The sequence below is a fragment of the Primulina tabacum genome, chromosome 3 (genome assembly GCF_025594145.1).
Source record: "Primulina tabacum isolate GXHZ01 chromosome 3, ASM2559414v2, whole genome shotgun sequence".
NCBI lineage: Eukaryota > Viridiplantae > Streptophyta > Magnoliopsida > Lamiales > Gesneriaceae > Primulina > Primulina tabacum.
In genome coordinates this window covers 4,437,731-4,449,883 of record NC_134552.1, presented here as the reverse complement: position 1 = coordinate 4,449,883, position 12,153 = coordinate 4,437,731, and the positions used below count along the sequence as shown (strand labels likewise).

The window sequence follows — 12,153 nt, the reverse complement described above, 5'->3', positions numbered from 1 at the left end:
TATGCTAATCCTAATTCTTCATGATTGTATGATTGTGTTTCTAGAGATAAAATGCGGATACCTCAAGTTTATTTTTATGGAGAAAATGAGAAAAAAATTTAGATGAAAGATAAAATACAACGATGCATTCAAAAAAATGGAATGGAATGTTTAATACTTGGAAATATATAGTTTCTGATTTTTCAAATCTAAATAATTATGTTTCAAAAAAAACTTGAGTTTCAGCTCTATAGAACAAGAAGGATTCATTTATCACATGGTGGAACAGAGGAATATGAACATATATCAAGAGGAGCATTTCAACGGAATCCTTAAAGAACTCGTGTTTTCTCATACTTGGATTATAAGAAAGAAAATTTGGATTTTGTGATGTTAAGTTAAGTGCCATAAGATGTTTAGAAAAAGCCACTAGTCGCTTGATAAAAAAGAAAAAAGAAAAAAGAAAAAGAAGAAAGAAAAAAAATAAGCAAGATCATGTTGACCACAGTGAGTTGATTGGAAGAAGCTGTTGAATACAGCAAAATTCTGATCAAGACGAGGAATGCCAAATCAGTGGTCAATGCCCACAAACAATACTTCAAAATTACTTAAAGACTCATGTCCTGTCAAATGAATTAAAATCCAAAATCATAATATATCTATTTTGATTTTACTTAATCTCAATCGATAGTTTGCACCCATAATTATATATATTTATACATAAAAGCCCAAGATTGGATTAATAACTCGAGTTACTCAACAATGAAGCCTCTGAGAACATATGGGTTTAACTTTGGACCAAAAGTTTTCAAGATGGATATGATTATCCTCCTTTATATATCTTTATTTATTGCTTGCAATGAGAGCCATTTTTAGTGGTTTTTTGTCAATAAAATAAACCTATGTCCCACAAATATATTGTAATAAATAACATAACCTTAAATTCTACTCATTATTACAAGACAATGCAATTTGCAAGCAAATCCCACCGATCCAAAACTTAGGACACACCACGTGCTTCCATGTGTTTCTCTTTCAACTGGCACCATGTGTTGTCAGATCAACACAAAAATAATCCATTCTCCAATCTCACCAAGTATATGGCCAGATTTGGATATAAAAAATTACATACAAAAATATAGTTTCTTATTACCTAAGACACCAGTTAATTCATAGGATGAGATGATAAAAATATAAAATATAAGGATAACAAATCAATTCGTTGAACTTTAACAAAACATTGAATGAAACAAATATATCCATCAATCACACCAACCGTGCCAAAAACATTGTTATTGTTGTTATTATTTTTGCTGTTGTAGGCTAGCAAAAACTGTTACAGTTACAGCATATCAATGGAAAAAAACCTTAAAGCGAGCCAACTAGATCAAAGACATCATGGTTCAAGACATGAGAACAGCTTCTGTACATAAACACCCTCGAACGGATACCATCCACAGCTATTTCAGATGATCAAATGCACATATCATAAATTTTTCGACCAGCATTACCAGAAAGTGGACAGCAAGATTAAATTAATCTGCATAAGTTGTCCAACTTAAGTGCAGTAATACTTTCCAGATTGTTCTTCCGCTATCCGGTGAACCACACACACAGAGCACATTACAGAGTTTCTGCAAGGACATTTCTTCCTAAATAATGATAGACCTAGAAAATTACATCGAAGAAGACGAAAAACATGGGAAATATTAGATCAAGAACAATCCTTATTCTTTATTTTTAAAAACTTCGTCCCAGTGAATTTTTTGTCCAGTTAGTTCTTCCAAATTTCGGGTGGGACAAATTTGATTTCCCTTGGAACTGAGGTGTGCAATGCAATTCGCATACAACTCCTTACAGGAAAATTGATGCGATTACTACATACTATGGAAAAATAATCAAACAGAGAAATTAAAATGGCAAAGGAAATTATACAGGGTAAACATTTTATTAAAAAATTTTACAAAGAATAAACATATATCACCTACAAAAATGTAAAGTTCGTCAGGGCACTCTAACCAAGGTTGTTCATTCTTCCACAATGGTCCAAATCATCCTGAAAGGTGTAAAATGGTAGTTATCAGCAAATCAAGGAGCATACCAGATTTTGAAAAAAAATCAACAATGCAAAACAAGATTTTATCATACCAGAATATTGATAAAGCAAGAAGGATGACCAGATATATGAGCTTGTACAATCTTATCTTCTTCGCCCAATGAAGCTGGTTGAAGATCTCAGTTACATCTACCAAGTGCCGCCGCTGAGAATATCTGGTCATTAACCAAGAAATGATGGGAATTATGATTCTAAAAAACAAAGGAAAACTTTACAACCTAGAATTCAAATCCATTACAAATAAGACATATTGAAGTCTCTTTGCCAAACACATGACAAGCAATCAGCTAATGGCTTCCGTAATCTCACTTGACATTGGGATAGGAATGGGTATTTTTCATAAGGTGATCATTCTCACATCTGAGTAAATGAATGCTTCATTTGAAAATTAAATCAAATAGTTCTAATAACTTTTTCAAAGCCTTTTGTATCTTCCAGCACGAGACTATTCAACTGATCAGAGTGCCAGTTAGATACATATTACAATGTGTTATCCGGACCCATAACATAATTTAAAGTACTAATCAATGCATCCCTACTGATCTTTATATAACCAGCATTTTCAATGTTTAAGTAGCTGTTATTGGATAGTTTCTCTGGTAGATCGTTGAGCACTATGCTTTTCAAGTCACTGTCACGGTACCATTGTTCACTAACACGGACCAGAGATCTATTTGTGAATACAAGATTGTGGGATACACGCTGTAGACATTGATTCTCTCATTTTCTCAAATCATTCTTTGTTTATTTTTTTCAGAGAGGGGTTAATGATTAATGATTCTTTCCTCTTCGTCAAATTAACGAAATTAAATTTCATATTCAAATTGCAGTACATAGCTTTAACACTCGGTAATTCTCATACTCACGAAGTCACGATTCTGGATTACTCATTGAAATCTAATTATTTTAGGGATAAATCTTTAAAATCATTTTCATTAATCAACACTTGTCAAATTTATGTGAAGCATTCACCGAGTTCTGACAAAAGAAAATATCATACTGATAAAGTGATAATTACATCTTTTTATGGCTGATAGTTATCTACAAAACGGAAGCATGCTGTCAGTCAAAACAAAATTCTTCAATGCAACATATTCGAGTGACAATGTCGGGGTGGATTGCATTTCTAATAAAAGGTTTTTCAATAGACAACAACTGTTATCAGATTTTTCTAATGATCAATTCTTGTAGGCAATATACTAAAAAGAAGACTTACACTTTTATATTGTAATATAAATATGGGAGACACATCAAGAACATAATCCAATGTCCGGCGGTAAGATGGACAAAGCATAGAACTCCTTCAGCAATGAACTCAGGCCATACAACCCAATTTATTCTTGATGCTGAGTCATATGGGTTGATGTAATCAAACTCTAAATCGGTCAAGCACATTAGCTGCAATTAGAAAAATAATTCAGTTTCAGATTTAGTGTAGCATAGAAGAAGAGGGGGAGGCATTCTGAGAATGCAGAAGAAAGAAAGACAAATAAGGGAAGCTATAAGAACAACTTCTGTATTTAGCTCCACGAAACAAACAAGACATCCAAATAATATGTTGAAAACACATGGCATAAACACCCCCTCGACACGCGTGTACTTGATTAAAATTATTAACATTTGCATCATATTCTGGTTATTTTCTAAACCAATGAGTGTTGTGGTTAGTCAGCATCATACAGAATACATCTTACAATAAACACCTTCCAGCATCTCTTCACGCCCATACTAGATGCTAGATACACATCGCTTGGATTAGGTTATTGAAAGTTGTATATATGAACTCGAACCATTTTCTCCCCTTGAGCTAACTTTGGGAGTCAAATTAGTCCAAAGTCCATTATCTTAACATGATATCAGATACCCATACATACCGTTATGTGTTAGACTGCCCTTATGGACCTCCCACTAATGTCTTGTAAACTTCACGTTTCAATTGTTCATTCTTGGACATGATGGGGTGTTAGATGTCTCACATCAACTCAGTTAAGTTCTTAAGTGTTGTATATATGGACTTAGACAATCATCCCCTTGAGCTAGTTTTTTGGTAGGCTAAGACTCAACTTCATGATCTTTAACACTAGAGCCAACCACCGAGCTCCCACAATATGATAATCATATTGCCTACCCACGATCTGTAAATTCTGTACTCTGAATCTAAACCTCGTGATCTTCTTTTTCATTTTACCCTTTTCACTCCTCGACCATTCATAAACATGTCCATTCTTCTCGAGTGATCAGCACAATCAATATTTGTGACCTCTCTCCTTACAGCACAAGTTTTCAAAACCATAAACATAACTCAATCATCCACATAAACTAGAAAGAAGATGTAAATTAGTTTCAACTGTAAATTTTCGTTTTCTTGCTCATATATGGGGATCTTGCATCTCAATTTCACAACGTATCAAAAAAAGTTACAAGACTCAAAGTCTATTCCCATAAACAGAAAATCACTCCACAAACACATATATTTCGTTCAACCCATTATGTACAAGCACTAACTAAGAAAACCCATCAACTTTTTTTAAAAAAATAACAAATAAACGATATATCAATTCATCGGAAAGGAAATCAGACGGAGTAATTATCATATGAAAACAGGCATATTGATGGAATTAGAGACACATATTAGGTATATATTATGAAAAATACCTGGTAAAGAATAAGGGCTAGAATGATTATGAGTAAGAAAAAGGCAAATAACCATGCAAACAGATGCACCATTGCCTTCGCTCCAACTCCTCTCGCTACTTTTTCGTTTGTGCTTTCTCATGTTTTCGTCTGTGTTCGACACAACCTATATTATTCTTTGCCGAGTAACGATGTCGTCAAACGATTTAAAACCCAACTAACACGACTTTAAACAGGACTCTAGCATGTATATTTCTTTAATCTTTAAATAATAAATAAGCAATTTATCTTAGAGTAGGTTTTTTTGTAAGACGGTCTCACGAATATTTATCTGTGAGAAAGATCAACCCTACCTATATTCACAATAAAAAGTAAGACAAAAACTTGTGTGAGACGGTCTCACGGGTCGTATTTTGTGAGACAGATCTTTTATTTGGGTCATCCATGAAAAAAATATTACTTTTTATGCTAAGAGTATTACTTTTTATTTTGAATATACGTAGGCTTGACTCGTCTCACAAATAAAAATTCGTGAGACCGTCTCACAAAAGACCTACTCAAAAAGTAATACTTTTTCATGGATGATCCAAATAAGATATTCGTCTCACAAAATAGGACACGTGAAACCGTCTCACACAATTTTTTGCCTTTTTATCTTATTCCTTTACTTTTCTTAAGCAGTGATACACTATCTAATTTTTTTGAAATAAAATCGAATGTTTAAAAAAAATATCGTCGAAATATGCGAGCAGGTTTGTTCGATCTCTGCACATACTAATTAATTGCTTAAACCATATCTTATAATTTATGATAGTAAATAATATTCTTGTGGATGAGAATATAAAGCCTCGCCAACTTTTCATTCGATAAACATACGTACAAATATAATATGTAATTTTATTTCATAATTGAAAGATTAATGCATTTAGTATTTACCCTTTTAGTTTCTACTCCAACAATGGAACTATCATTTTCGTGAATGTAAATTCTCAAGATGCCGTTTGCAACAAAATGGAGCATGAATATCTAAACAAAATAATGATTTTGTAACGTTGATTTGGAGTATATAATTGATTTTATATGTATACTCTGAAGTTTCCTCCTCTATTTAGAAACACTCATATTTGAATTATTATTATTATTATTTGTGGTTTTCTTTGCCCCATTCTTCAGCATATACATATGAGAAACATGGAATGTAATTTCAATGGTAAAAGTAACTGAATGTAGTCGAAAACGTAGAGTCGAAAGTTGAAGACGGTTGTTCCCCTGCAGCAAAATTAGATGGTTGTATACCATTTCACAAACTGGTGCAGGTGCTTGCCAGTATAATTCATATTCTTGCTGACATTTATAGTCTATTATACGTCGGAGGATGATGTTGTTGGAATATTGAATGAAATGGAACATGGTGTTGTCCTACATTGGAAGTCAAACCAAGTCTTATCCTACTTATTAGATCTAAGTTTGAACTATGAGATTGGGCTCTTAGGAGCAATGGAAGTTTTTGAAAAAGGGAAGATGCTGATAGGCTGGGTCTCAGTGAAACACATGCGCACAAGCCAGCTCGGTGAGGTGAGGTTTCTTGACTGTTTTAATTAATTTATTTGGAAAATAATTTTTTATTTTCGCAAACTGTGTGCCTTGGTCTATCACAGAAGGTCATGTTCCTTCTCTGCAACTGGTGAATAGACTATAAATAATCCATCCATCTGCATTGATCAGAACTTCGATATCTTTGCTGCATTTTCTTTTCGTTCATTTCCTACTTGAAAGTCTCTGCATATTTTTGTTCACTATTATGATGCTGCATTCACTCGATTTGAAGTCGTTGTATCTTAGAGACGATTGTCGTCCACATAAAGCATTATGCCAAATCTTTCAGCACTCTAATAGTAAGATATTTGTTTTCAAAAACAAAATGTAAGATATTTAATTTTATTAAATTTATCATTTCTAACGAAATACAAACGGAAAATGGACTTTCAGCATGGGACATTTAATTACTCCTCATCTATGGGATGATTTAAATCGGCGTTACGAGCGTCGAGCACTAGCAAAGTCGAACTATGCAGGATTGAAGAGTTTTGTGGTGATTTTTCATGATCGCGACGGGAAAAAAGGAGGGAGAAGCTGATGGAATGAAATTCTGTCTTTCATGTATCATCTATGTAGAATACCATTTCCTGATATATAAATGTATAAGATTATATAAATGTAATTTATGAGATTTATGATTTGCTTTTAAACACGAGCATTTCTAAGAGAAATTCAATGTTTTAAAATTGCTTTCACAACGCAACATTTTTGGATACAGTCTATGCAAACATGAGCTACGTTGAGGCACCGCGAAAACGATCTCCTGAGATCAGAAGTCATAAGCTCGCCATCTTTTCGAGTGTAAACAAAAGTATTGAGTCAAACTAGTAGCTCAAAATTTTCTAGAAGTCTGGATCTGCTCTCGAACACTTCGGCCTTCTTCTGAAGGCGATGGCGGAAGAATTAAAGCCTGTGATCTTCCGTTGAAAAAAACTTTTGACACGAGTATGTATAAATATGATTGCCTTCTGCTTACGTTTCCATGATATTAGCAGGAACAGTCCACCGGCACGTTTCTCTCAAGAGGGAGGAGAAGGTGGGGCTGCCCACAACTTCACTTTCTTGTCAATGCCGGCCGTAGCTAGAACCAGCTGCTGCTTATTATTTTCTACAAATATAGCACAAGAAAAACAAGGGTAAATCTATATATATGTATAAATTGCAAGTACCAAAAAAAAAAAAAAAAAGCTTCCTCTGTGTCGGAACCATAAAGATTCTAAATAACACATTGTGGTTTCTCCCAAAAAAACCCAGAGGCTTTTCGTCTAAAGATTCGAGGAAATACCAGCTTTTATTTTTGAGAAAAAGTGAATGATAGCAAACAACAAAAAAGAACATCCATCAAGTACCAACCTGTTGGAATAGATGTGGGTGCCCACGACATGTCTGAAATATCACCTGCGTTAAAAAATGATTGAATCAAATATTTGATGGAAAAAAAAACAATACCAAGGCTTTTTTGTGCATGATTATACTTTGGAAGTTGACTGATACGCAACAGATAAAAACTTCCATTGTGCATAATTCAAGGTTGAAGACTGCGTGAAATAGAACTTGGAAAAGATAAAATGGTACTGCTATTTCAAGAAGTTACAAATAGGAAAACCTAGGATACAAACTATGCAATGCATAATAAAACGAAAAATAAAAGTTAGAACCATAGAAAAAAAGGTTTACCATCATGGGCTTTTTCAGCTGTGTCTAAAATCTGCCCAGTCTCAGCACATAGCCAATGCAACGTTGAACCATGAGTTGCTGCCAATATTTTTCCGTCAGGAGAAAGACTGAGGCGATCATAGGGCAAAGTTGTGCCATTTACATCATGAAGAGGAATTGGAAACACCTTTAGAGTTTTTGGATCCTCATCTAGATGGTACCGAACTTCATGTAACAGCCATTAGTCAGCAGACATATTATTTTCCAAATTATCATTAAAAGTAAAGATGTAGTAACTTAAGGTCAACAATAAATGGTCAAAGAACTTAAGGTCAAAATATATGGTCAAAGAACAAGTAGTCTTGGCTTCAAAACCACTCATTGTAAAATACACGGTTTTTTGTGGCAATTTAATTTTACAATTGGCATGGGTTCAGCTATCTATCTTTTTTATGGTGAAAGAAACACATCCATAAATCTCAACGAATATAAGGCAAAAATACAGACCTAGAAAAGTATATAATATTCTTAATCTTAATTTTAATCTTAAATACCTAAATGCTACAGTTTGTTGGTTCATTAGCAAAAATTTATCAAACCAGACGTAGACTGCAAAACTAATCCTACCATTGATATTCCATAATCTCATTGAGCCATCCTTAGACGCTGTTAGGATTTTCTCCGACTTTGGATCGAAGCAAAGCCAGGTAACTGCACTCTAGAAAATCACCCGAAAAAGTTAAAACCATCAGAACCAAGTAAATTTGGCCAATAAAGATTATTACGGAAACCAGCATACAAACTGAACTGAAACAAAAATGCATTTAACATAAAAAAATATATAAATTGAGAATGAATGCATGCATTTAATCCAGTTGAAAAGACACTTTTGATAAACTATGAGCCAACAAATAAAAACAATAAGCACAAAAGCATTAAGCATAACATATAGTATGTATGAAGATGGTATACAACCTTGTGCCCTTTGAGCTGCATAACTTTCAGAACCTCTTTGACTGAACCATCTTTTGAATACACGATTTCCCAAACCTGTAAGATAAAGCTAATACAGGTAAAAGAAAGTTTTGACACACAAAAATTCAGATGTCTTACCATTAAGTGACACTTTCAATGATAATAAAAGAAATAGTTGCACTATAAAATAAGGTGATGTACGCAATTCTTTTCTACGGGATGGATAAAAAAGTAAAGCGCGGTGAAAACATGAATACAAACATTTCCCAGAGAAGTTTTATGATAAAAACTTGGATGGTTATGAAGCGGACTTATGTCTACAAACAAAAATCACTGCTCACAGCACTAGTCATGAAGTTCACATGACTGAACAAATAACATTACCTTCACATCTGCAGTAAAAGCAGCTGCCGCGATGAACCGCCCATTTGGAGATGTAGTGGCCATCGTATTTTTGAGCTGATTTGTATCAACAGTTCCCAATAGCTTCCCGGTTTTTCCATGCCAGAGTTTTATGTCAGTGCCTGAAGGGGAAAAAGGTAAATTAAAAACACACAGAAATATCATTTTGAGAGCAGTAATTTCTTATTTAACATAAGAGTGGAATTATATCTAGAAAAACAGTTCCGCGATCCTGCACTAGCCAACCACAAATGCAAAAGTTGTCCCATAGGAAAATATATATGGTAATATGTTACGACCCCGAAATGATTTAGCAGAGAAATGACTAAGTTGCCAAGCAAATAAGAACGAAATCAAAATAATACAAATTTAATATATATCAAATATATATGATATGCTATAATTTTACCAGAGTTGCCTCTGTACAAGGAGTTGTACTTCCTTCAATTTCCTAGAAAAGCTAGTTAAACAAGAGAAATCAGAATAATTAATAACCCAACTCCAACCAACTACTTTCCTTTTATAATCCCTTTTTTGTTAATATATGTGTGGAGTTAAATTATTTATATAAGGTTATTTGAGGACACCAAAACCACCCACTCTAATAAATATCATTCCATATTTCTTCACTAATTTGTGTTGGCCAGGCCAATTAATGCTTTACATAGACACGAGCAAAGGAAAAAAGAGGAACTAAAAATTCTGACAACGCACTTGTTGGAAATTAATAATGCATTCTATCTACGTCTCCCCAGGTCAATAACAATCTTATGAAGCAACATAGTTATACTGCACAGGAAAAAATAACCAAGTTATTAACAACATTGGAAGAGTGCCGTGGTAGTGAGTGTTTCTAGGAGTTACAATAAAAATCGTGCAGCAACTTAATTAAAAACACATACATAAAAAGATACCTTCAGAACACGATGTAATAAGTGCATTTCCATCAGCGCTTCCATGCGTCGCTTTAGTTCCAATTAGAGTGAGAATGGCCCTATTTTCATGAACTTTATGAAGTTCCCATTTGACTTCTGGGAGAGGGAGTTTTGTCAGTTGCCTCTGTGCATCAGTTGTTTTTGCCTTTTCTTCTCCATACATGTACAAAGATGATCCGGAAAGTGCTTGGGAAGCCACTACCACAGAGGATGCATCATCAGAAAATGCAACTGCAGTTGGATGACCTCCAGCAGGTAAGTTTATTCTCAGAAACCTAAAATTATATAACATGAATAATAAGACCATACTAAATTATGAGGCTTGTGCTAAGGAACAGTTCACGAGAATGGTAGCAGGATTCATACTTGAAACTTTTGCTTGAAGCATCATCCAGCCTGAACACCCTGACAACACCATCTCCACAAGCTGGCAAACAATTTATAAGGTACTATTCAATAACTTGACGACTTCGACCAGACCAAGATTCTAAGTCAGAAATGACAGAACTCTAGACGAGTTAAAAGACCGAAAAACAGTAGTCCCCAATCCCAAACAACACCGATAGAAACTTTCCTATAATAAAAAACACTTGGCGATATCCAATAGCACGGTGAAGTGAGAGATACTCGGAATCAACCATGCAGATTGAGAACAGTGCTCCTGGGATATTAATCACATCACCGGAGGTTTTTTCTTTTTTGAATTGATGCTTGAACAACAGCCCAAACAAGTGGATGTCATACAAAGCACACAAGCATAAACTCATAAAAAACATTCAAAAATTTTTTAAAAAAAATCCGACAGATTGACAAAATCTTCATCAGATACACAAAAAGATCAGGGAGTTTTGAAACAATCTAATGTAAAATAATTTATTCTTTAAAATATTTAGCATGTACATAATATACTGTACTATTCTTTTTCCTTTTTAGATGAATGTATTAGAATCAAGAAATTAGTTGATCGATTAGTTCTGATTGATATTATAGTTGACTTTCCTAGAATAGGTCATGAATGCTTTGTGTAATATACCACCTTCAGATATATGAACCTCGTTCAACCATCGGAGACCAAGGAAAAAGGAAAAACTCCACTGCTAATCATTTTCTCTACTTAGCTGAAACCATAGAAGCCTCCTTCTTACTAACAAAGAATAACTCAGAAAAATTGCAACCCACGGAGGAAATCAAACAACATTGCACAAATAACCAAACCATAAAAAAGTATAATTTTTGAACAAAAGGGCAGGGGCAGCAAACATATTTCCACGAGTACAGAGTAACAAAGAGCAGTAAAAAGTAAAATCAAGGATAAATAGCCATTCACCAGTCGCTAAACTCCGTGCATCAGGTGAAAAGCACAGCCCCGTGACTGCATCACCATGCCCTTTCAATGTATTCAAATCCAGCGGATGATGCTTCTTATTTGCATCCTGTAGTTCCCGTTTCACAATAACAGAAACAACTAACTATTTACACAGATCAAATTGCACAAAACCTTTGCACAAAATCACAAGACTTAACCAGAATAAAGGGGCAAAAAAACTGTTCTTTACCTTATCTGCGGCATGAGAATGCGCACGGAATTTCTGATGCAACTTCTTGGGCACCGTTCGCTTCGTCTTCAAATCCGGGTTGAACGTTTCGGGTCTCACAATTGACTGAATTTCGGATTTTTTCTTCCGAAAATAATTACCAAAGATTAAAAATGCGATCAGAGCTCCAATTATCACCGAGAATCCTACAATAGGAAGAAGTGCATCCATCGAAGATTACACTTCGTTGACAATGAATGAATTTATCACGGCTTTAGACTGCTCACGGCCATTACAGCACAGTATAGCTTAAAGTCGCATT

At 34.4% G+C, this 12,153-nt stretch overlaps 2 protein-coding genes across 6 annotated transcripts; both read right to left on the bottom strand.

Annotated features, from left to right (window-relative positions):
• Window positions 1-1,222: 1,222 nt before the first annotated feature.
• Window positions 1,223-4,894, bottom strand: LOC142538847 (protein cornichon homolog 4-like). Of its 5 annotated transcripts, none has more exons than XM_075644142.1 (5): window positions 4,751-4,894; window positions 3,312-3,493; window positions 2,128-2,250; window positions 1,964-2,035; window positions 1,223-1,613 (listed from the first exon to the last, which is right to left on the bottom strand). In XM_075644142.1, the coding sequence occupies exons 1-4, from the start codon at window positions 4,820-4,822 to the stop codon at window positions 2,008-2,010; spliced, it is 405 nt and encodes a 134-aa protein (XP_075500257.1). In that variant the 5' UTR covers window positions 4,823-4,894; the 3' UTR covers window positions 1,223-1,613; window positions 1,964-2,007. The 5 variants fall into 5 exon arrangements, with proteins under 5 accessions (XP_075500257.1, XP_075500258.1, XP_075500256.1 ...); XM_075644143.1 differs by having other exon boundaries at window positions 1,223-1,647; window positions 1,968-2,035; XM_075644141.1 differs by having other exon boundaries at window positions 1,968-2,035.
• A 2,052-nt stretch (window positions 4,895-6,946) lies between these two features.
• Window positions 6,947-12,147, bottom strand: LOC142539453 (uncharacterized). Its single transcript, XM_075644931.1, has 10 exons — window positions 11,853-12,147; window positions 11,624-11,729; window positions 10,663-10,723; window positions 10,276-10,571; window positions 9,344-9,483; window positions 8,960-9,034; window positions 8,612-8,702; window positions 8,006-8,209; window positions 7,682-7,726; window positions 6,947-7,436 (listed from the first exon to the last, which is right to left on the bottom strand). Exons 1-10 carry the CDS (start codon window positions 12,060-12,062, stop codon window positions 7,348-7,350), a joined length of 1,317 nt encoding a protein of 438 aa, XP_075501046.1. The 5' UTR covers window positions 12,063-12,147; the 3' UTR covers window positions 6,947-7,347.
• Window positions 12,148-12,153: the final 6 nt, after the last annotated feature.

What these genes read in the sequence shown, in the direction of transcription:
- LOC142538847 (XM_075644142.1), bottom strand. Translation starts at nt 4,822, where the DNA reads ATGGTGCATCTGTTTGCATGGTTATTTGCCTTTTTCTTACTCATAATC. An exon ending in TAGCCCTTATTCTTTACCAG is followed by an intron (nt 3,494 to 4,750) that starts GTATTTTTCATA and finishes TTCTAATTGCAG; the next exon opens with CTAATGTGCTTGACCGATTT. An exon ending in TTATATTACAATATAAAAGT is followed by an intron (nt 2,251 to 3,311) that starts GTAAGTCTTCTT and finishes GTTAATGACCAG; the next exon opens with ATATTCTCAGCGGCGGCACT.
- LOC142539453 (XM_075644931.1), bottom strand. Translation starts at nt 12,062, where the DNA reads ATGGATGCACTTCTTCCTATTGTAGGATTCTCGGTGATAATTGGAGCT. An exon ending in GCTTCAAGCAAAAGTTTCAA is followed by an intron (nt 10,572 to 10,662) that starts GTATGAATCCTG and finishes ATATAATTTTAG; the next exon opens with GTTTCTGAGAATAAACTTAC. An exon ending in GAGATTATGGAATATCAATG is followed by an intron (nt 8,210 to 8,611) that starts GTAGGATTAGTT and finishes TGTTACATGAAG; the next exon opens with TTCGGTACCATCTAGATGAG.